Below are 25,257 nucleotides of genomic sequence, written 5' to 3'. Positions count from 1 at the left end.
ATCATTGAATGAGGGATATGCTTAGTGGTTGCTTTCTCCACCAGGTAACGGATACTTACACTGGGCTTGGTAGTGAACAAAAGTGTTTTTATTAAGTGTAAAAATAGGATTTATATGTTACTTGAGGTACTCAGTGTGAAGTGTCCTTAAGTTATGCATACTCTCATTCAAAAGCCAATTTTCATAAAGCATGGGAGGCATGACATCTTTTAGAAAAATTTCCAGTCTTGATTTAGAAGTTGTCAGTGATGAAAAATCTATCACAATCTTTGGTAAATTGTTCCAATGGTTAATTATTTTCACCACGAAAAATGTACACCTTATTTATTAACTATTAGTTGATCTAGGATTTGGAGTTATTATCGATGTGTGAATTAAAGCTAAGTCCAGCGTAGAGCTGAAAGAGTTGAAAATGAAGAAAGATAACTAACTTTGTTTATGACCAGAGCAATGGAATACAAAACTATATATATGTAGTACATCTTAGATATAAAACACACACACACATCCTTACCATATATGCATATAGTACTACTTAGATCGTAAGTCACCTGTATCATAGGAACGATATTATTGTGGTAGAGAACATGCAGTAAAGTGTTCTATTTTGTATGCCAAAGGAAGGAAAGCTAATGTTGATTTTTTTGCACAGCATTTAGGGACTTAAATCTAGAACCATGATCCAAGAAGTAAAATAAACTTACAAAAAGGGTAGTCAGTTCAAAAGAAGACAAATCTTACAGATGCAAATAAGTTAACAGCACCTATGTAAATGTATCTGTAAGAAAGGAATTGAGAGTAATGATGAAGTTGGAACATAGTATTAAGATGAAGCATAAAAAGCTAAGAATTTGGAGCCAGGTGACCTATTCCCATATCCAGTATATTAAAGAGTAAATTACTTATCTATAGTCACTCTTCTGAAGGTCTACCATTTTAGAGTTTAATGCCAGCCAATTATTATTCTTGAAATATTGTGTCTCATAAGAGTTGAATAGTTAACATTTGGTTTTATTATAGTAATCGGCCTAACTGTCCTGAAGATAATAGGAGAACACGTCTTTCAGATGAATTCAACAGAGGGGGAAGAAACAGATATGCACCGTATTCGTCACGCACGATGCATATGTCCTCATCCATACACCAGGAAGATGATTCAACTGATTATGAAAGGAAACCTTTTCAAAGTGAATTCACAAGAGATGTGGGGCAAGGCAAAAGATTACCCATTGTAACAGTCGATTACAATTATGGTTTGCCATTAGATTACAGACCCGAAGAGGAAGAGAGAACACGTTATGACTTACCTCCAAGAGAGCGCTACAACTGGAACTGAATAAAAAGAAAGCAAAATTTCTGATTAAACCTGTATTTACCTATTTTACGTTGTATGTGGACCAACTTTTTTTTTTTTTTAAACGAATTAGAAAACTCACGTTTCAGTGTTAAGAGAACTTGTCTCTAAGACTAGTTTCTACTGACGTGGTACTTTACATTTATGAAATAGTCTGTGTTAAGCGTATTTGGAGACAAATTCTCGATACATGTGAAAAGAAAATAGTCCTTGTTTTTAGTGAAATTGGAACCCTATGTCCTAAAACAAACACCTGATAGTGGTTGTGTTTTTGTTTAACTTTTTTTAAATGCAAATACTTTCTGGATGCAAAAATTGTAATAAAAAGCTAAAAAACTGCACCATAAGTTAGACTAGCATTTGAAATTACAGAAAACATATGAATAAAACAAAAAGTAACCTCAACTTGATTGAATTGTAGGGTGGTGTCTTAGATTTCTTAATGCTACCTGCTAACAAAAAAACAAAGCCTTGGTGTCATAATGAAACTTTTCACCAATCATTTGAATTAATTATAATGTTATATGTATATGTATATATTTCTTTAATAGTAGTATGTATTTCTTATTCATTTTAGTATGCATTTTTCACCCATAGGTGTACAATGATGTGGGCAAAACTTAGATTTCTTCTTTGAGTAATTGCTTATGTCTGTTCCAAGTTGAGTGTGGGCAGGTGCATGCCCAGTCACCAGAAGCTTTTTGCCCTAGTCAGTAGCCATAGGAGTGGCGCCAACATAGAATCATAGGGCTGGAAGGATCCTCAGGAGATTATCTAGTCCAGCCCCCTGCTTCAAGCAGGATCAACCCCTGCCAGCCCAAAGTCATCCCAGTCAGGACCTTGTCAAGCTGGGACTTAAAAACCTCAAGGGATGGCAACCAATATATGCACTGCCCAATCCTCCTCCCCCACTTAGTTCCTTCTCTCCACACTGCCAGTCATTGGAGCTGTTGCTTTCTCTGCTCAATTCTTTAGCTAGTAGCCTATTATAGTGTAAATAGTTTTTAGTACTTAATAGTTAGTTTTAGTGTTTTAACTGATAGCCAAGGTGGGGCTTTCCATCTCCCTTGATGCTGGGAAATGCCTGGCTCCCAAGGCTTTAAGACTTACTCAACGTGCAACAAACGTATACTCAGAAGTGACACCCCCTCATTTAGCCTGTTTGATTTCCTTGGGGGAAGATACTTGTGTGACCACTGTTCAACTTGTAAGGCTTTAAGCCCAGAACTTTGAAAGATAGGGCCCAACACCTTAAAGTCCTCTTAATGGAGGCAGCTGTTAAGCTTCAAGAGTCTCCAGCAGGAGAAGAGCCTCCTCAGTGCAAAGTGCACCAGTGCTGTCAACCATGGTGCCACCTAAGGACTCCTGGCACCAAGAGCAGGTGCAGGCACCATTGCCTTCTCAGCATCGTAGGAGTCAATCACTGGTTGGTGCCAATGAAGTGGAGGCGGCACGAGAGGCATCACTCGCCAAAGTCGAAGTGGGGCGGCCTCAAGTCCAAGGCTCCAGTGCGCACTGCCAAAGGGTAGGAGGCGTGTCCGTTAAAGCTGGTGTGGAGGGGGAGCCCCCAGGCACACCCTCAATGCTGGAGGTGTTTCGAGCAGCACAAGGACTCCTGCAGGTGACGGTGATGGGCCCTTCACTGTCTATGGAGGGCAGGCACTGTTGCACTGAAACAGAGCAATCAGGGTCCATGGATGTGACATGGGCGCCAACCCCTGCACTAACATTGACGCTGGCACTGACACCGTATTCAGTGCTGAATGCTCCAGTGCTGACCCAGACGACTGTGGGCCAGTTTCAGGTGCCTTATACTCCTGCACCGGCCTCGGCTTGCATGACATTGGCATTGACTCCAGTGGCCCCACCGTGGTCATCTAAAAGGGTGTTTTAAGGAGGAGAGAGAAAACTTGTTCTTCTTGGCCTCTGAGGATAGAACGAGAAGCAATGGGCTTCAACTGCAGCAAAGGGAGGTTTAGGTTGGGCATTAGGAAAAAGTTCCTAACTGTTAGGGTGATCAAACACTGGAATAAATTGCCTAGGGAGGTTGTGGAATCTCCATCTCTGGAGATATTTAAGAACAGGATAGATAAACGTCTATCAGGGATGGTTATACAGTACTTGGTCCTGCCATGAGGGCAGGTGGCTGGACTTGATGACCTCTCAAGGTCCCTTCCGGTCTGAATATTCTGTGATTCTATGATGTGCTGCCAAGTTGGAGTCAGACTTCTTTTACTCAACCTCCAGATGGAGCAGCAGCTCAAGAAGGTCACGCTATAGCTGTTGCAGGCACTGTAGTCGTCACTTGGACGATACAGGTTGGCCGCCAGCTTTGCAGGCAACTCAGCAGTGGCATTTCTGGACCCAGTGGGCATTTCATGAGGCGCACGACCAGGCTGTTGAAGTGCCTTTAGCGGTGCTGTGGGCCCCTCCAATCCCTCGCTTGGCACCATTGGCACCACTGGGCACCCCATCAGCAGAACAAAGACAGGAAGCAGCAGTCATCATGGAGTCTACTTTATCAGCATCGACCTTGGCACTGTTGTTGGTGCCATTGCCGCAGGAATTGGACCTCTTCAGTGCCAGTGCCAGCGCCATCTGTAATTGTACCTACAATACTAATGAGGCAGGCACCAGCTCAGGCATCAGCAAGTACTCAAGTACAGAAAGCTGTAACGGCACCGTTTGTGCCACCTGTGGCGGGGTTTTCTGGCCAGCCAGTGTCTCTGCCATTTCTGCCTATGGTGCTCCTCAGTTTGCCCATAATTTTCATGGGAGGCCAAGTGCCTGACCAGGTCTCTACTTCCCTTCCTCTCCAAATGGGAGGCATAAAGGCTATCATCATCTTCCTCCCCGGATGAGGCAGTGTCAAGCTCATCGGCCTCACCTGTATTAGAGGGTGGCAGGTCTTTTCAACAGCTCCTTAGGAGAGTGGCCCAAAACTTGTTGGTGCAAGCAGAGGAGATCCCCAGGATGAAATGGACCCTGTCACGGACATTTTATCCCCCACAGGCCCCATCAGGGTGGCTCTGCCCATAATCAAAACAATTGCCACTACAGCTAAAATGGTTTGGCAGACCCCTGCTTCCACCCTTCCTACAACCCACAGGAATGAGAAACTATACTTTGTCCCATCCCAGGGCAATGAATATTTGTTCACGCACTCCCTACCTGACTCCCTGGTAGTGGATGCTGCTAACCATAGAGAATGCCAAGGGTTCCAGGGTCCCTCCCTGAAAAATAGAGAAGCTAAATGCTTGGACCTCTGTGGGAGGAAGGTCTATTCAACGGGAAGGGTGCAGTTTAAGAATTGCTAACCAGCAGGTTCTAGTTAGCAAGTATGCTTTATAATACAGTCAACGCCCTGTTTAGGTTCTCTGAGATGGTGCCAGCCGAAGGCAAGCAGGACTTCACAGCTGTGGTGGAGGAGAACAAACTGATTTCCAGGGCGGCTCTGCAGGCAGCATTAGATGTTGCAGACGCTGCCACGAGGGTTATGGCCTCCGGAGTGGCAATGCGTAGGGAGGCTTGGTTGCAGGTTTCCAGCCTGCCTTATGAGGTCCAGCAGACAATCCGGGATCTCCCCTTTGATGGCCTACCCTATTTTCAGATAAGACAGATAAAAGGCTGCATAGTCTGAGAGACTCTAGGGCCACCCTCCACTCATGGGCCTGCATACACCTGCCAACCAACACAGGCATTTTAACCCCTGTCCTCAGCAAGGAGTTTCCACAGCCACAAAGGGATAGCAGTAGAAGGTGGAACAGGATGGGCAGGTGCTCTTCAGGCCAACAAACTCAAGGCCACCAAAAGGTCCCAAAGGGACTGAAGCATCAGTTTTGATGGCATGGTCAGGAACGTCGTGTCAATCTCACCCACTCCAGCATCCCCGCTTTTTTTGTTTCATCTATTCCCCTTTTACCGTATGTGGTGCAGCATCACCACAGACCAGTACATCCAGCGTAGGGTACACAGGAGATATGCTATTCAGTTCTCTTTGTATCCTCCTTCCCAACCCCTTTCCTGTTCCTCTTCAGGGACCCCTCTCACAAGATCCTGTTACAACAGGAATAGCAATCACTCCTGGGTTCTGGAGCCAGGGGTTTTATTCCCGGTGTTTCCTAATTCTGAAACTAAAGGGGTGGGGGTGGGGGGGCTTGAGACCCATCCTGGACCTAAGAGAGCTCAACAAGTTCATGAAAAAGATAAAATTTCATATGGTATCCCTGGGTCTCATACTCCTGATGCTGGAGCAGAGGGATTGGTTTGTGGCTCTTGACTTACAATACACATATTTCTATATTTCAGTCTATCCTCACAGGATGTTTCTCACGCTCATGGCAGATGGGAACCATTATCAGTTCACAGTACTGCCTTTCAGTCTGTTTGTGGCCCCAGGGGTCCTCGCCAAATGCATGGCGGTACTAGCAGTACACCTACACAGGCAAGGGGTGCAGCTGTTCCTGTACCTGGGCGACTGGCTAGTGAAGGGTCATTCCAGGGAGTGCGTGCTTCAGTATGTACAGGTGATCTGTCACATCTTTGTAAGCCTTGGTCTCTTGATCGAGGTAAAGTCGGCATTGCTGTCATCTAATTCAACAGAGTTTGTAGGGGCACAGCTGGACACCAGGTGTGCCAGGGCCTTCCTGCCAGATGACAGGTTCAGGTCCATAGGGGCCACCATAGGAGACATCCTGGCAGTTCCAACCACAATGGTCAGGTGTTGCCTGCACCTTCATGGTACAGCATGCCAGGTTAAGGATGCACCCTCTACAACTATGGCTGTCATCAGCGTATCGCCCTGTAGGAAACAGCTTAGACTTGGTGAGTACAGTGCTGGCACCAACTTTGTCGACCCTGCGCTGGTGGTTAGATGAGGGGGGTCATCCTCACAGGAGTCCCCTTTGCCTCTCAGCAGCCTTCACTTTCCCTAGTAACGGACACTTCAGACACTTGGGGAGCATACCTCAGTCAGCTACAAACCTTCAGCTCCACATAAATGTGAGAGAGCTCAGGGCCATCAGACTAGCATGTGTGACTTTCAAGGCCAATCTGACGGGACACTGTGTGTCAGTACAGACAACACAACAGCAATGTACTCAACAAGGGAAGAAGGATTCTTTTGAAGATGGGGTTTACTTTTGAAAGAGCAGCGTCTACACTGATTTTCTTCTTTTGAAGAAATAATATGCAAATGTGGTACCAAATATGCAAATGTGCACCTTGTTTGCATTTTCAATATCCCTCATTTGCATACCTCTTTCGAAAGAGGAATGCAAGTGTAGATACACCCACATTGTTTTAGAGTTCGTGCAATGTTTTCATAGGTAAATATAAAAAAATTTTCTTCAGAGGGAATGTTCAGAACTAATTCATATTCAAATTCAACACATTAATACATTGAACAGGAACAGCAATTACCTGACCCATTACAAGGACTCTTTTACATACTTTGATGCTTGATCTAACACTTATTTCCCCACCCCTCACCCCCCTCTCTTGCTCTTTTATCTGATTTGCCAAAAATGATAATTTTTCTGATTTGTCAACCTTGATAATTTTTGGACCTCTGTACTTTATATATTGAGTCTGTTCTGGGAGGGCTGAACATCTGAAGAAGTGGGTCTGTCCCATAAAAGCTCATCACCTAATAGATTATTTTGGCTTCGGGGACACCAAGATGCTGCCCTGCATCGTGGTGGACACAACCTACCCCTAGCAGGCCTGGCTCATGAGGCCGTACACGGGTCACACACAGCCTACCCAGGACATTTTTAATGAGTGGCTCAACTGGGCCTGCAGTACAGTTGAGCAGTCATTCAGACTCTTGAAGTGGCACTTCAGATGCCTCCTCGCCACGCTCGAGGTGGGCCTTCTCAATGTCCTGGCAGTGGTCGGGGCCTGCTGCATCCTGCACAACTTGGTGGAGGCTAAGCAAAAGCTGTTTGTGCAGGGGTGGGCCACCGAGGAAGGGCACAGGTACGAGCAACTCCCTGCCACCCTGTGCTGCCAAGCCCAGCAGGACAGGGTGCAGGTACAGGAGGCCCTGCACCAGGTCTTCACCCAGGGACCACAGTGGGTGAACCCTAACCCCTCACCCTGCACACACACGTTCCACCACCATCCCCAGGCACACACACATCCCACCACCACTCCCCCACATGCACAGGAAATACAGGGTTAAACAAACTGTTTACTTAGCATTTTAAAACTGCCCAAGGAAGCAATCCAGTTCTTTATAGTAGGGACAGCTGGTGGGCATGGCCTTGCAATAGACCTGGTGGAGCTCCTTAACTTTGGACCTCACCTGGTCCAGGGTGCAGGTGGGATGACCCCAGCCAGTGAGGCCCTTGGAGAGCCGCTCAAATGCTGCAGCATTGTGGCACTGGACCCCGGTCTAATGCAGGGTCTCCTCATCCTCCCAGAGGGAGAGGAGGTCCCGCAGCTTGGCCTCTGTCCAGGAGGGGGCCTGGCTCCCCTCCTAGGAGGACTCCTCTGTCTCCCTGGGGGGGCCCTGGGGTGGGCAGGGGTCTGGATTGTGAATCATGGAGCTGGGGAGTGCGGTGTTGTGTCTGGGGCATTTTAGCAGGCAGCATGCTGGAGAGCAGTGTGGGCTCCCTGTTGCCTGCATGGTCTCAGCTTCCTGCCTGGCGGGTTGTGGGAGCCTGCATTTTTAAACACGGCCAGACACCGGAGCCATAGAGCTGTGCTTGTGCTGTAAGTGGCTCTGCCACCTGCCAGCTGATCAGCACCACAGAGGACTCCCTCTTTCGAAAGAGCCATGCATGGAGCATCTACGCTTGCTCTCTTTTGAGAGAGTCTTTTGAAAAGGGGCGCTCTTCCCACCACAGGAATGGCCCCATTCTTTCAAAGCTAATTTTGAAAGATCTCGGTGTGTGGGTGTAGACACTCTGCAGGGAATTTCAAAAGAAGGCCGTCTTTCAACCTCCATTTCGAATGTACTTGCTAGTGTAGATGTGGCCATAGAGAAAACCCACAAGACACAAAGGCTACATTTACACTACTGCGATCTGTCAACAGGAGTCACTGTCGGAAGAGATTTCCTGACAAAACTACTGTTGACAGAGTGCGGCCACACACAAAAGCCAATCGGGAGAGAGATCCTCTCTGTCGACAGAGTGGCCAGACTGCATGGCCACTCTCTCTTGACAAAAAAGGGAGCCAGAAGCATGGCAGACAGGACTGCCTATTGTTCTGGATGCCCTGTCTGTCAAGAGAGGGCTCCTCAGAGCAGCCACACACTTTTGTCAACAGAATCTGTTGACAGCAGTATTATGCCTCATGGCTGAGACAGAACGCGGCTGGCAAAAGTGCTGAGTTTTGTTGACGAGAACTGTCAACAAAATGCATTTTGTGTGTGGAAGTTCCACCAATTTTGTCAGCAAAACTTACTAGTGTAACCATAGCCAAAGAGAACTGTGGGAGGAGGCTACCTTAATACAAACTCCAACATTTGTTCTTCCCCTTTCTCTTGAGGTGAGAAACAGAATGGAGAGGTAAAGGGAAGAAAGTAACATGAATAGGAAGTGAAAAAGAAAAAAGGAGAGAAGGGAAAATTAGAATGTGTGAAAGCAAATAAATTATTTAGGTAGTGTGATGAGACAAGTGTGCAAATGTGTGTGTATAAGAATTGTAATGTGTAAGACAGGTGGCTGAGTGTAAATTGAGTGGAGTTACTGACTGGAAGCAGACTAGACACTGCATATAATATGGCATTGGCTTCATAATCCTTGACTATGACTGTATTTAAATACTATGTTGATGAAAAAACTGATCAAAAGAATACAGAAGCAATTTTGACATCTACCCCTTCAATAACAACAAAGTTATTTGGAAAATTCAAAGTAATTATAGCCTCCATTTAATCTTTAAATCTAATCTACATGTAGCATAATGTCCTAAAAATACTCCCTCCAGATTCCCGACCCAAATTTCAAAGACAATACAGGATTCCAGAGAATCCATATCTCACAATTTACTGTGAAGTCTAGTGCATGTTAGGACAAGATTTGAAGACTTATGGGTGTGGTCCAAAGCCCACTCAAGTCAGTGGCGTGTAAATACCACAGCTGGTCAAAAATGGGAAATGTGAACTAATTTTCGTTTTGCAAGTTTAAAACAAGAATGATCTTTTTTTCATTATTCAAAATTTGGGTTTTGAATTTTTTAGGTTTTTTCTTGTCTTCTCCTTCCCCTTTCCACTGAAAAAGGAGGTAGAAATTATAAAGCAAAAATATTTTTTGTTCATTTAACAGGTTAGTTTAAGAATTAACATTCTCCTTTGAGTATCAGAGAGGTAGCAGTGTTAGTCTGTAGCTTCGAGAACAGGAAATCTTGTGGCACCTTATAGACTAACAGATATTTTGGAGCATAAGCTTTCGTGGGCAAAGACCCGCTTCATCAGATGCATCTGATGAAGCAGGTCTTTGCCCACGAAAGCTTATGCTCCAAAATATCTGTTAGTCTATAAGGTGCCACAAGACTTCTTGTCATTCTTCATCGAGTGACTGCTCGTGTGCATTCCAATGTGGGTGTGCATGCACACGCATGCCCAGTTGCCAGAAGTCTTCTTCTCCAAGCCGGTAGCCATTGGGTTGGTGTGGCACTCCTGGAGTGTCGCCAATAAAGTGACGAATATATATACACCACCCGACCTGCTCCCTGCTCAGTTTCTACTTGCTGGCTACTCTGACAGTGGGAAAAGGCAGATGGAAGGACACGGCACAGTGCCTGAAAGTCCTCTTAATGGAAGCTGTGCTTCAGCCAGAGCGATTGCAGTCAATGGAACCGAGTACAGCACCAAGTGTGACATTGGCACTGGTAAAGGACAGAGGGGCTCGACACTGGGGTGATGGGCCAGCACCACACCCCTCCAGGGGAGACAGATCACAGTCTCTGGTGCCACGTAAGTGAAAGAAGCACAACAGGGACTGGAGTCCCTTGCAGTGCCAAGGAGAGACGAGCCCAAGATGCCAATGGTTGAGCCACGGCATGGGCATGCTTCAGAAGGCTGAGCATTGATGCCAGCCCAAAGATCCAGCCCTTGTTCACCAGAGAGCCTTTGATACCAGAGGCATTCAGGGTGGTGCAGAGCCTCTTGAGAATTACAGTGCCCTTCTCGGCACCAAGGACTCTGATGCCACTGGTGCACATGTGGTGCCAGCCTCAATCACAGGAGAAGCACGCTGTGCTGACACCACCTTTGACACCCTCTGCTCAGACAACTGTGGTGCTGGGTCAGGTGCCATCCCAGTCAATGCCAGGTCAGGCACCTCCCTGGCCCTTGGCATCAGAATTGGAGTCAGACTTTTACTTTTTGGAATAGGGCAGAAGCAAGAAGGAGTGACCATTCCTCATCCAGTCAGAGCCAACGCTCTGTACACAGACACAGCCAGCGGAACTGGCAAGCACCTCTGCAATGGCCTTTTTGGACTCCAGGGGTGTTCCACGAGTCCCAAGGACAATTTCTTAGGCAGTGTTAAGAGATCCCCTGGTACCATGTGTGGTACCTTTGGCTGCACTGGGAGCGCCACCATGGAAAGTGCCAATGGACCAGCTGCCTCCAGGAAAGGGTCAAGTCTCGGTGCCATCCCTTGCCATGGCATCGACCTCTGTGGAGCTGGTGCTGGCTTTGTCAGAGCCGATGCCTCCCCCTGTGTCTTCCAGGAAAGAGACGTGAAAGGTCAGAGACTGATAACATTGGAGGTTACGCACTGGGGTTACTGGTAGTGCATCTCAACTGATCAAGGTGCTAAAAATCAGATGAAGCATCAGCACAGGTCGGTACAGCCCTTTTGGCCCTTCAGTCACAAAAATGAATCATGGATATCTGCATCTCCATCTGCAGATATTGTGGAGCTCTGTGAGTAACCTGTGTCAGGGCCTGGATATCATAGGTGAACAATTCAAACAGATTCAGGGATTGGGGATGTACCTATTGGTATCAAGCAAAACAAAGTTAGGGCTCAAGTGGCTGAAATGTTGGCGGTATCAAGACTTCTTGCTGGAGACAGGGGTAACAAGGTGACTTGCAGTCCTGGGATCCCCAATATTTACAACTTGTAAAAGTGTATTTTGTCAACTATCACTGACATAAAACCTGCTATTCTACAGTAATTTTAAAAAGCGTAACATACCAGTTGAAAATCATCATATTAATGATAAAATCATAACAAAGAAGTCCACAAATGCAGAAATTTCCTAAAAATGGCCAAAGATCTTCTTTTTAGACAATGTGATGCAGCAATCTATCAGCGGAAATGAGCGAGCCTACAAGAGTTAACCTGGAAAAATATCTTGATTAAAAATATCCTTAACATTTACCTTGAGTAACTATTACTGGAATGATAACGGATTAAAGGGCAGTCTCAAGCAGGGTTCCACGGGGATCTGTTCTGGGTCTGATGTAGGTAGAGGGATCATATTGCTCAAGTTTGTAGATAACACAAAACTAGGGAGTGTTGCCAATATTTTGGAGAACAGAGCTAAAATTCAGAGGAATCTTGATAAACTGAAGAACTATTCACAATAAAAAAAATTCAAAAAAGAAATGTGAAGAGCTGCATTTAGGGAAGAAAAAACAAATGTAGAAATACGGAATGGGGAAAAACTGGCTTAGCAGCAATTCTCAATGCAAAGCAGGATCTGAAAGTTGAGGTGGACCACAACCTCAATCTGGGCATTTAGGGGAAGTGGTGGAATGGGGGCAAAGCCAGGGCATGAGGAGGGAGGGGAGTCAGGCACCCCTCATCTAGATAGCAGATTTAGACTAAATCTCAGGAAAAAACTTCCTAATTGCCAGAACAGTAGGGCAATGGAACTGACTGCCTCAGGAGGTTTTGGAAGCTCCTGCATTGGAAGTTTACAAAAGCAGGCTGCATAGCCATCTCTCTTGGATGGTTCAAACCAGGGATGGCAAAACCCCAGACCATGGTCAGGATCTATACCATGTCTTGTCTGGATCTGGCCCCCAAGGCTCAGGGCTCCCCAGCCCAGCATCTGACCAGTGGGAGGGAGGGCCGGAAGGGAGCCCCGAGCTTTGTGGGCCAGATCAGGCAAGCCAGACCCAGATCTGACCCAGAGGCTCTGCCTGGTGGAGACAGCAAGCAAAGACACCACTGCTGCCTGTGCCACGGCTGCCTGAGCTGCTGCTGCCACTCCTGTTCTCCCTTCCCCAACTGGAAGAATGGCATCTCATGGCTCTCTGGAGAGGCTTTTCCCGCGACTTCTCCCAGACACTCCATCCCCATAATGGGAGGGTAGTACCTGAAAGAGGTGGTGGAAAAGCTTCTCTAAGGTGACATAGCTGTTCCCCGCAGCTTGGGGAGGAGGCAGCAGGGGCAATATGCAGAGGTAAGTGCCTCTCCCCATCACCCAGAATCCCACACCCTCAGCCTGTTCCTACACCCTCCCTCCCACCCAGACCCCCACCTCCAGCCTGCCTGCCCTTACACTTCCCACAGTCCACTTACGCACCTGACCTCCCACCCAGATTCCCCAACCACAGCCCACTCCTGTACCCTCCCTCCCACCCAGGCCTCACACCTGCTTCATGGCAGTCCCCTCCCACATACTGAATTCTGAAAGCTCTATTTTTGGTCCTATCCTGGGCCCCCAGTAGAATTAATCTGATCTTGGGAAAGCCCTGAACCTAAGTTCCCCTCCATTACCCCAATGGCCATGGTGCTGGAGCATGAGGGGAGTGAGGTGTCTCAGTCAGGGCAACATCAGTGAAGGTTTGGGGAGGGTGTGTGTTGTGACTCACTTTTGTGACTCGCCAGCTGATTTTTCTGTGGGTCAGTGGCCCAAAAAAAGGTTCCCCATCCCTACTTTAGACACAACAAATCTCTCATCTCTGCAGGGAGCTAGATTAGAGGACCTCTGCAGTCTCTTTTAACCCAATAATTCTATGATTGCAAAGGAAACTAAGGAATTAAGTACGGTCACAAAATTCACCACTTTTTGCTCAATGTGCAAGAAGTACTTCCCTAACATAAAAATGTGTAACCTACATTTTTAAAAATCCCTGTAAAATATGATACTATATGCTTAATTCTTCCCCTAGAAGATGAGAGAGTACAAACTACATATGACAGAGTTTAGTCACAACAATGTACTTTTGGAAAATACTCCAATACTTCAGGTATGAGGGCAGAATAAGAATCTACATGGAGTAGAATAAAAAAAAGAAAAGAGAAAAATTAGGTGGAAATTGGCACTACATTGTGAATTCTGCATTTTTCCCCTTTTTTAAAATCACAAATATGAATGGGAATAATATTACTTGCTATTTTGCCCATCATGTAAACAAACATTTATTTGGCACTTGAGGGTAAGACAAATTCTGATTTTCAAAACCTTTGGAGCTTTTAACAAACCTACAACATATTGTTATCAACAGTTTTATTGTTTACAGCTTTGAATAGCAGTATCAGTTAATTTTTATAATATAATTGTTTTCACATATTTTAATATCTTATTGCACACTTAGCAACCACAACAGAACCCTGAGGATGGTTACAGATTAGCCTTCTTTTCTATATTTATATAGCAACAGCTTTTGGAAAGAGCTGGATTAGATGTGAAACCTCTGGCATTGTCTATTCAGCATTTCAGTCTGTTTCCTCATCCTTGTCTCTCTGATGACAGATGTGGTTTCTATTTATGCTATGCATATTTAGTTTGTGCACATGGGAATTAAATACATCCAAGTCTTTTTACTGCATGACTGATGTCCCCCTTGGACTGGTTATGAGAGAAGAGCACTTTGACTATTAAAGTGAAACGAAGGAAAATATAACTTTATGGATGCTTGAGCTTAAATAACCCATCTTAATAGAAAGCCCACACAGTATAACTTAATTATGTACAAGGGGCTGGGGAATACCCAGACCGTGGTCTGGGTGCAGACTGTGGCTGGCGTAGATCCAGACCACCAGGCTTGAGGCTCCCCTCCTCAGCATCTGGCCAGTGGCAGGGTAGGGAGCCCCAAACCTTGTGGGTTAAATCAGGCAAGCCAGGGTTGGACCTGACCCACAGGCTCTGCTGGTGGGGGCGCAGCTAGGGGGAAGGAGGGAGAAATGAAGTAGCTCCATGGTGTGGCACTACCACTCATTGCTGCTCCCCCACCTGGGAGAAGGAGAGGGAGAGCAGCAACTTTGCACAGAGGCTTCATCCTGCTGCTCTGATTGGCTAGAATACCAGCCAATTAGAGCAATAGACGGCTGTGCCTGGGAGCAGGGGCCGAGAGCCATGTGTGTCTGGAGGTGCTGCCCAGGTAAGCTGCACTCCGGTCACCCTGACTCTACAACCTCAGACATCTCCTGCATCCCCTCCTACCCAGAGCCTCACTCCCATCCCCTTCCTCTACCCTCCCTCCCACTCCAACTCCTTCCCTGCTCCTGCCCGCTCACCCCACCCTGACTTCTCCCTTCCCAACCCTGTACCCCAAACCTTTCTGAACCCTTCCTGCCACCCAGACCCCAACCATCAGCCCACTCCTGCACCTCCCTCCTGCACAGATCCCCCACCCCCTCCTACAGCCCCTCCTGGTCAGATACGCACACCCAGCTTCTCATTTGTGTGGCACCCCCAACTAATCTGTCTATGGGTCCGTGGCCCTCAACCCCAAAAAGGTTTCACAGTCCTGATATAATCCTTTTGCCAGGTGCAGTCAGCAGCGGCCAGTGCCAGGTTCAATATCTAGAGGTTCCTCTCTACCCATCCAACACAGAAGTGACTCTGATTCACACACCACTCTGGGTGCTTCTGAGAGGCAAATGTTTCCCCATTTGCAAGCACAGCGTTGGAGTGTAGAAAAGAGAATTTTAATAAAAGGGAGGGAAGCAATTTGGCATTAATTTGAGAAAGCCCCATAATGAGTTCATAAACAAAACCATGAGTAAAAGTCCAACCTCAGATAGGTTGGGCAATGTCCTTTTCCTCTCAGATTCCTAAGTCCAGCAATCTGAGTGTCCCCCTTCATGTTCCCAACCCTTCTCTGCAGCCCACTCACAGTCACTGTCCTTGGTCAGGACAGGGTCAGAGTACAGAGGTGCATCTGCAGAGTTCATCTCCCATCCTGAGTGAGGGGAGGTAAAGAAGCATCTTACGCACTCTGCTGGTAACTGGCCATCCTTCTGCTCGCTGGTGTCACCTGGCTGGCCATTCATCTCACTTTTCCACTCTGCTCTCTCGACTGCTCATTGCCTCTCTCTGTCACCACCAGGCTGGATCTCAGTCACCATCTTCTGCCATCCACTTCTTGGCTGTGACTTCTGCCCATCAGTCTCAAATGATTTCAGCTCAACAGTAATTTCAACTCTTACCAAGTAGGGTAGTAGAAAACAACTTCAATACAATATAAGGAAAGAGGCACCTGATGATGCCTATTAGCTCTATTATTTGAAGAGTGGGAGGGAAACAGGTCAAACCAGTCCAAACAGGGGAAGCCAGTATAGTCTCCGAACCAGAATAAACTTTCCTCACCACTTCCCTATCACAGCACTCTGAAAGTCAAATCCCTGCACCTGCAAGATTCTTTCAGCCATCTGTGAGCTCTTTCATTTGGAATAATTTAGCCCAATCCTTCTTTACCATATTCCCACAAAATTACAAACATTGGCAAGCATATTTTAGGTATCCCCGCATGTAATTGATATAACTGGTGCTGGGCCACAAATTAAGTTGATTACAATGAGGGAAATAGCACTCCATCTACTGAATAGCTAACAAAATTAGCAAAACAGGAGCAAACTGTATTTACAAAGACACACTCAGAGTTTCTCTCACAGCCCAGCTATTTGTAATGGAAGCGGTCTTTCAGATCCCGTTTACATCAAGTTATCTTCATGCTGTTATTTTTCCACAGGCCCATATGGCGACACCTACACTTAAAGCAACAAACAGGTTTCACCCTCTCTAGTTCTCCTTTCCTGAAGCAGTGGCACATTTTTGCCTTTCATAGCTCTAGTAAACTCCAAAAAAGGTGAGAACTCTTCTTCCCTAGGGTTCTCCATACATGCACAATATTTAACTGATTAATTTGTTTTCACTCAGAGAATTCCCTTATTTCATACATGCTATCCACTCCAAACTGAACTCTCAGATACAGTTTAGAAGTGGGCTGTAAATAGCTGTCCTGACCTGCAAATATTTTCAAGAATTCATTTTTCCCCCCATCTCAAACTGAACCAAGAAATTTTGAAAATAGTGAAAAACATTTTGTTTCATATCAATTAAACCATTATGTTTTGCTCACTCCGAAAAAACTTTCATTTTGACTTTTTTCTTCTTCTAATCTTCTTTTCACAGTCAAATTAACTTTCTTTTCTGATCAAAAAAGTAATTTCTAACTGGAAAAAGAATTTTTCATTTTGACAATTTATAAAACTTTCTTTTTCTCAACATTTTTGAGTTGGAGAATGCATTGAATTTGACCCTGTTGCAAGAGTAGTTTTGTTTTTGACAAATAGATATTTTTAATTAAAAAAAATTATTATAACACTCTAGGCCAGTTGTAATAAAGTTCCATGATCTTATGCTTATCCACATGGGCTGATACTGTCAAGCTCACAAAAGTTCATAAAAACCATGCTTGATTAATACAAATAAATTTAATAGTCTTGTTGCCAAATTAACAGTGTAAAAGCTACCAATAGCAACTTTGTTATTAATTATTTATGTAATCCTCTAAGGGTCATATATTTGGATTACAGAGAGAAATATAAAGAGGATGGGCTTGAATTTGTAAGACAATGGGAAACTTTTCAAAGAAATGAACACCTGCACAAAAGATGAACCAGACTTTCTGGCATAAAACTCTGCAGTTTCGGAGGTATTATTTAAATTGGGAGCTGGAAAAAAAGCTTGACGTGGTAGAGAAGTACCTGGAGCATAAAAAGGCATATGTTAGGCATATCTACAACAACAACAAAAAGTATTTCTCCATTTGGAAAAGAACTGAACAAAAATTAGTGCTAAGCTGGAGGGGAAACAAACAGATGGAGATCCCAGAGGTAAATTCTGGAAAAATTAAGAGATTTGATAAAAATAGTCTATGGCCAAAAATAAAATTTAGACTACCTATTTATCAATACAAGAAATTTAAATACACTCATCCCTCGCTATACAAGCGCAATTGGTTCCCACCTTTCTGCTTGTAGGCAAAAACTCGTAAGAGGGACACTAAATTTCCATTAATATACACCTAAAAGTCTCTGATTGGTTCCTAGTGCTCCTAACTTGGTGAAGCAGTGGCAGCATGTGGCGCTGCTTTTGAAAGGTAAATGAGCCTTGGGTTTGGGGCTGGGGGGGAGGTTAAAGCTGGGGGCAGTTTGGGGCCATGAGTCGGAGGGAGGATTAAAATCTATGGGACTGATGAGGCAAGCGAAGTGGGAAAATGGCATTATATGCAAAAGATCCCATACAATCTAATAAGACTAAAATAAATAAGGATCATGCTGTAAAATCCCAAGCAACAGAACTTTACAAATACAGTTAAACTACCAGTCTCTTGATCAGGAAAAGACCACTTGAATACACAATGCAGAGAGAGAGCAGAGACAACTAAATCTAATGAAAAGTTGATAATTCACCTTAAACAAATCAAACATCCTAATAGAACATGATTTAGTGAAGCAATTTCTCAACATCTCAAAACATTGTTTCTTGAAACAGCTGATTTTATAGTATGCAAGAAAAGAGACTATTGCTGACCTAGTCATAATGCACTGAAATCTGTTCTCACAGCATCATAGGGCTGGAAGGGACCTCAGGAGGTCATCTAGTCCAGCCCCCTGCTTCAAGCAGGATCAACCCCCACTAAGTCATACCAGCCAGGACCTTAAAAACCTCGGGGGATGGAGAATCCACCACTTCTCTAGGCAACACATTCCAATGCTTCCCCACCTTCCTGGTGAAGTAGTTTTTTCTAATATCTAACCTACACCTTTCCCTCTTCAACTTCAGACCATTACTCCTTGTTCTGCCATCAGATACCACCGAGAGCAGCTTTTCGCCCACCTCTTTAGAGCTCCCAGTCTTCTCTTCAGAAAACTAACAAGCCCAAATCCCTCAGCCTATCCTCATAGGTCTTGTGCTCCAGCCCCTTAATCATTTTTGTTGCCCTCTGCTGAACCTGCTCCAGCAAATCCACATTCTTTTTACGCTGGGGGTCCCAAAACTGGACACAATATTCAAGATTTGGCCTCACCAGTCCCAAATAGAGAGGAATAACTACTCCTCTAGATCTGCTCGAAATGCTCTTCCTAATGCACCCTAGTATGCCGTTAGCCTTCTTGGCTACAAGAGCACACTGTTTACTCATATCCAGCCTTTCATCCACCATAATCCCTAGGTCCCTTTCCATTGTACTGCTGCTGAGCCAGTCGGTCCCCTGCCTATAACAATGCTTGGGATTCTTCAACCCCAGGTGCAGGACTCTACATTTCTCCTTGTTGAACTGCATCAGATTTCTTTTGGCCCAGTCCTCCAATTTATCCAGGTCACTCTAGATTCCCTCTCTACCCTCCAATGTATCTACCTCTCCCCCTAGTTTTGTGTCATCTACAAACTTGCTGAGGGTGCAATCCAGTCCCTCATCCAGATAATTAATAAAGATGTTGAATAACACCGGCCTCAGAACTGAGCCTGGCGGCACTTCGCTTGAAACCAACCGCCATCCAGATATTGAGCCATTGACCACTACCTGTTGGGCCCAACCATCAAGCCAGTTTTCTATGCATTTTATAGTCCAAGGATCCAATCATATTTCCTTAACTTATGGACAAGAATGTTGTGGAAGACTGTACCAAAAGCTTTGCTGAAGTGAAGGTATATCACATCCAGTGACTTCCCCATGTCCACAAGCCTATTATCTCATCATAGAAGCTAATTAGACTGGTCAGGCAGGACTTGCCCCTGGTGAATCCATGTTGGCTACTTTTCATCACTTTCCCCTCTTCCAAGTGCTCCAAAATGGACTCCTTGAGGACTCCCTCCATTATTTTACCAGAGATTGAGGTAAGGCTGACCAGTCTATAGTTCCCTGAATTGTCCTTCTTTCCTTTTTTAAAGATGGGCACTACGTTTGCCTTTTTCCAGTCATCCAGTATTTCCCCTGATCTCCAAGAGTCTTCAAAGATAATGGCCAAAGGTTCAGCAATGACCTCTGCCAATTCCCTCACTACCCTCAGGTGCATTAAATCCAGACCCATGGAATTTGTGTACATCTAGTTTTTCTAGATAGCTCAGAAGTGTTCTAAAAGTAACAGTAGATAAACTACTAAATGAAAGTGACTATGATATTAATTCCAATCCTCAAGGGATGGACTGTGCCAAAAATTAACATTTTTGATGCTGTACTTTTATAAAGGACAATTCTCGTTCTTTTTTCTACAAAAAAAAAAAAGTGGTGGAGCTCAAGCCCCAGACCCGCCCCCCCAACCGCAGTCCACACCCCCTCTCAGTACCAGGTGGCTTAACCCCCCACAGCTCCAAATTGCCCCTAGGCTTCACCCCCACACCCACAGCACCCCCCCGCTCTAAATGAATGCTCTCCCCATCCCTCAGAGCTAGGCACCCCCAGAACCAGGCACTCCCTGCCCCCCTCCCAGCTCTAAATCAAAGCCCTCCCCCAGAACCAGGCACTCCCAGCCTACCTCTAACCCCATCCCCCAGATCCCCAGTCTAATCCAACCTCCCTCCACTTCCCCAGGGCCAAGTACTCCCAGTTCCCACCCTCTAACCCAGTGGTGTCCAAAAGCACTTGCACAGATCACCACATGCCCCCCCGAGCCAAGCACCAACCCCCCCAGCCAGGCATCATACTCCCCCCTACCCCCAGCAGCCAGGCAACCTGCCCCCAAATCCCTGTAGCCCCTGCAAACTACAGATGACTCAATAGAGCCTGAGCCTTAGTGGCCCCCCTGTCCAAAGTCCCCCTTACAACCAGCTGCAAAGGCTGGTTCCAGCCCCATGCTGGACATGGCCCCAGCCACATGGGTGCCAGCTTCACCCCAACTGGGCTGCTGACATGGGTCCAGAGCTACAGGCGCAGCCCAGGCCCTGCAGAGACCAGCTCCAGCTCTGACCAGCGTGCCAGACACTGCACCAGCACTGGTCCCAGCCTAGAGGCTGACTATGGATTGGCCAGATTGCAGCACAGCCCCACCCTGTGGGTACCTGGTGCAGCCCCAGCTCCCCAAGCTGCATGCCAGCCACGCCAGCTGCCAGAGCCATGCACCAGCCACCCGAGCCACACCAGAGCCAAGTGCCAGCCACCTGAGCTGAGCCCCTTGCCACACAAGTTCCAAGCCACTTCATCACACTGCACTGTCCAGCTATTGGACACCACGGCTCTAATCCCAACCCCCCGGCCCCTACTCTAACTCCAACCCCCTCCCTTCCCTTTCCTTCCCTTCCCTTCCCCCAAAGCCAAGCACTGCCAGCCCCCACTCTTACCCCCTCCCCCAGAGCCAGGCATCCCCAACACCCCCATAACCTGTCCTTCCCCCACAGAACCCCAAACCACCCTCCTGCAACACTGACTCACCTTACAGGAAGGAGCGCTACATGGTTCTTCACTGGCCGCCTGCTTTTTAAAGCAACTGTGCCAGCTCACCCACATAAAACAACAGGGGCTGCTCACAGATCCCTGGCTTGCTGAAGCAAGAAGGACTCCACTTAACTGGTTTAATGTCCTGCTGTTAAACCAATTAAGTTGAGTCCCTGGCTTCAGCATGCCAGGACACTGTGAGCCAGAAGCAATGGCGACACCATCAGCAGCAGGAGCCCTGAACCACTTATCAGCTCCTTAAAGAGCCACACGTGCAGTTCAGAACAATTCAAAAATGGCAGCATCAGCACTGGTGCCAAAAAAAGGTGGTGTTCCACCAGAAAGAAAGCCCTGCAGAAGTCAACAAAATTATGAAATTTTTCAAAAGAGAGACAATTAAAATTCACAGGTGATCTACACTTGCAACCCTACAGCAGCACAGGGGTTCTCCTGTTGCTGCAGTTAATCCACCTCCCTGTGAGGGAGTAGCTAGTCAGCAGCATTCTTCCGTCAACCTAACACTGTCTAAGTTAGAGGCTAGTTCAGCTTTTACGCCAAAGAGAAACACAACTGGGTCAACTTAACTTTTTGGTATAATCTTGGTCAAAGATTCAGCATTTAGCCTAGTAGAGTGACACATCATGAACATACCTCTAAACAATGAAAAATATTTGGTTGAATAGCCACAACTAGAGGTTACTTATATAAATATTCTTCAGAAAACAGAAGTCTATCTTTAGGGAAGTAGTATATGGGAGCCTAAAATAAAATAAGTAAAATATAAAATAAAAATAAAATTAGGAATTCTACGTGGTAATTGAAAAGCATATGATCTTACAAAAATATTAACAAGATTTTTTTAAATATGTCTGAAAGACAAAGTCCGTGAGGAAATGGGTTGGCCTGCTGGACTATTAATCAGACAATAAAGGGATCAATTAAGGAGCTTCAATACATGGTAAAGAAGTAACATGATATCTAGACTGCAAGTGCCTATGTCAGACTAGCTCCTTTCATTTAATAAGGAATTATCAGAGACTGATGACAACAGAGGAGGTGCCAGAATATAATGATAAAATAAGAGCACTAAAACATCAGGACTGAATGCTACTCAGTCAGTCTTAGGCTGATCATATTCCCCTATGCCAAATACAGGACAGGGTTGGGGAAGGCTCCCCAGCTACAGCTTCCAAGCAAGTGCAGCTCCCTGGCTGCCCCATGCCACAGTGTGCTGGAACGGGCCTGCTGCCCGATGGGGGAGCTCCACAGTTGCAGGGCCAGTTGCCCTGAGGAAGGGGAGGGGGTTTGACAGCTGCCCCACACTGCTGGGAATACTGTAGGGATGCTTCCTGACTCCAGTGGTGGCTGCCCTGTGGGGACTGTTACCCTGCAGTGAGGGCTGCCCCATGCCTCTGGTCACCAAGAACAGGGCTGCTGCCTCACACCTTGGGGCACCAGGAAGTGGGCTGCAGCCTCACAGGGAAGCTCCCCAGCTGGCCTATGCTTTCAGGTGCTGGGAATGGGGCGGCTGCCCAACAGGAGAGCTCCTTGGCTACCCCATGCCTTGGGGTGCTGGCAACCATGCTGCTGCCCACAGGAGGGCTGGCAGGCTGCACGGGCTCCCTAGCTGCAGAGCCAGCAGCCCCATAGGGGGGAAGGGATGCTACATGAGAAACTGTCCTGTGTCAGGGATTGGGCTACCCCCCACAGTGGTCTCCCCAGCTGCAGGGGCAGCTGCCCCATGAGGGGCTATCCAGCACTGCTGGGGCACCAGGTCCCCCTTAAAATCTTAGGGGAGGAACACACTTCACTACCCTACCCCCCAATGTACCCTGCCTTATCTCTGTGGCAGAGCCCCTAACTCCCTCTCCCGCTGCTGCCTGTACTGGCCAGTGAGTACATACTGTGCAGCCAGCTCCTGATTGATTTTACCTGCAGCTGCACTGACTGGGGGAAAGGGCAGCTCAGCAGGTGAGTGACTATATGGGACAATTAGTTTTTTGTTAAAAAATGGCGGGACTCCTGCCTAAAATATGGGACTGTCCCAGACGGTCACCCTAGTCAATCTTGTCCTCAAGAAACCTGGGAGTAAAGGCTCTGATGACCCACAATGGTATTCATCTCCCACTAAGTTCAACTGTAGTTAGGTGCCTAAATATCTTTGAGGACTTGGATCAAAGTTACTAAGATACTACAAAAAAGGTAATTATTTAAATCATATGCTATCCCAGAGGGCTGACTGTAGCAAAAGGCTCTTTGACAACATTTTTAAAGTGGCAAATGTTGGGGGGGGGAACAATCCTGGAAATCAGATACTAGCAAACCTTGTGAGGCTGATAATTGGCACCTGAGGAAAGGGTTAATCATCTATCCCATGTATAGAGGGCAATAAATTATAATGATAATAAGCCAAGAACTATGATTGGTGGAACAGATTGTTGGGCGGAGTCATAGTAGCCTTTAAAACTAGTTTTGCTTCTCCCCTTTGCGGGAAACGTGTGGGGGAGAATTTGTAGCTTGGTGGGTAGGCGGCTTTAAGTGCAGCTGACTGTTAACCGCGGCTCTGTCAGGTAGTGGCAATTCCTCTCTGCAGAGGGAGTGGAATGAGCTGCAGAAATGGAAACTCAGTCGGTGCCTGGCTATTGTGAGCTGTGTTGCAGGTTAATAAACAATTGTAAGTAAATCTAAGTAGTCGTAGTGGAGTCCCGAGTCTGTTTCACAGCGTGTTAACCACTGCTGCGCGGACGGGGTGAGCGTACATCAGTACCTGCGCTGGCTGCAGCTCTGGGAACCGATGGGTTTTTCCCGTACCGCACCCCACCCCCGTCCCATGGGAGAAGCAGGAACGAACCCCCAAGCGGCACACCCCGAAAAGCCCGGGAATCCTTCAGGGCCCGCGGCTGCGTCAATTTCCCCAGCAGGGGCGCGCGCGTCCCCTGCCTCACGACGCCGTGAGCATGGCCGCGCCCTGCGCACGCAGCCCAGCCTCTCAAGCGGACGCGGTGCATGCTGGCCGTTGTAGGATTGCGAGGCGAGTCGCTCCCCTGCTGCCATAGGCAAAGGCTTGCAAGCAGCAGTTATGGCACGGAGGGGGTCGTGCCACTGCACGCGAAGCGGGGGAGGGTGAATTCTCCCACTCTCGCCCCACGGAGAAACCTGCGGGTTAGTTTACTGCGTGGATGTAAATTGCTTCACATGTTCTAGGGATTCTCTCTCCACCCCCCCTTAGCACCCACGGGCACGATCCGCCGTGTAGCTTCCCCTCCACAGCTGTGTAAATGGTAGGGCCCGCTGATGGCCCGCCTCTCCCTCAACGCTCCCCAGCAGGCCCGGCAGGCTCCATGATAGTCCGCTCAACCCCAACCCCCAATGCTAAGCTCCCTCCCTTCCTGCTCTTAGAAGCGCTGTTTCCATTGGCTGAGGGGCGCTGCTTTTGCCAATCAGGAAGCGGCTATCATGGAGGAAGGGAATAAATACAAGATGGCTGCTCGTATAAAACCAGGCGTTGGGCTTCTCCCTAGCGATGGGCGAATAGAAGCTTTAATCCGCGCTTTGGGGCCGCTCTACTCCTACTACCCACCCTGCCGTTACCCGCGGGGCCAGTGGGACTCCACCGGCCGTCCACGCCCCCAGTCATTCCCCAGCTTTCTTCGTGGGGGCCGAAGTCGGGGTGTGGGGCCTCAGAGGCCTAGGCCAGGCCCGGCCTCTGCATCCTCCTTACCCGGAGAGTGACGGCGGCCCTGCCTGCCCCTCCGCAGCCTTCATCCAACTAGGCCCAGGTCCTGGCTATGGCGGTCTCCAGGTCTGTATGAACCCGGAGGGGCGGGGGAGGAGGGTGGCGGCCCCTGTGGCAGCACGTTGTGTGGGGTGGTGGGGGGAGCGTTAACTCGGTTCCGTCGCCTCCTCAGGCCCCCCCAGGATATGATCCCTGCCCAGCAGCGTGCGGCACTTGCGGTTCCAGTGTGTGCATCTGATGTTCCTGGGCGGCTCTGATCGCGGGCTGAGTCCATGGTGTGCCACCAGCTGGCGTAAGCACAACCCCGGCGGCGGACCGAAGCCCTTAGCTCAATAAAGGGTGTGAGGCCCCCGGCCCCTCCTTCCTGCGATAAGTTTTGTTCCCCCCCCCCCCCCAACCCAACATGGTATGCACACTGTCAAAGGATGCGGACTCCTGCCACATCAGAATAGCCCATCAGTCTGCTGGGTGGGTGATGCTGGGCGGGTGATCCTGGCCTCAGAGGTTGACAGGGACCACTTCGCTTTGTCTGCCTCCTAGTACGGTAATAACGAAATGGTAGACTTCCACGCAGTAGTGATTAGGTTCTTT

At 47.3% G+C, this 25,257-nt stretch overlaps 2 protein-coding genes across 2 annotated transcripts in view; both read left to right on the top strand.

Moving 5' to 3' along the window:
• The window catches only part of LOC142016162 (uncharacterized), a 33,096-nt gene extending 31,332 nt beyond the window's left edge, over positions 1-1,764 (top strand). Inside the window, exon 12 of the mRNA XM_075000419.1 lies at positions 1,021-1,764. Within this exon, the coding sequence (XP_074856520.1) occupies positions 1,021-1,336 (316 nt within the window). The 3' untranslated portion in view covers positions 1,337-1,764. The remainder of the gene's footprint in view (positions 1-1,020) is intronic.
• A 22,640-nt stretch (positions 1,765-24,404) lies between these two features.
• BTAF1 (B-TFIID TATA-box binding protein associated factor 1) overlaps positions 24,405-25,257 on the top strand; it is a 104,141-nt gene continuing 103,288 nt past the window's right edge. Inside the window, exon 1 of the mRNA XM_075000416.1 lies at positions 24,405-24,732. Coding sequence (XP_074856517.1) covers positions 24,719-24,732 — 14 coding nt within the window. The 5' untranslated portion in view covers positions 24,405-24,718. The remainder of the gene's footprint in view (positions 24,733-25,257) is intronic.

Source organism: Carettochelys insculpta, chromosome 7 (assembly GCF_033958435.1).
Source record: "Carettochelys insculpta isolate YL-2023 chromosome 7, ASM3395843v1, whole genome shotgun sequence".
NCBI classification, from domain to species: Eukaryota; Metazoa; Chordata; order Testudines; family Carettochelyidae; genus Carettochelys; species Carettochelys insculpta.
This window is presented reverse-complemented; position numbering and strand designations above follow the sequence as displayed.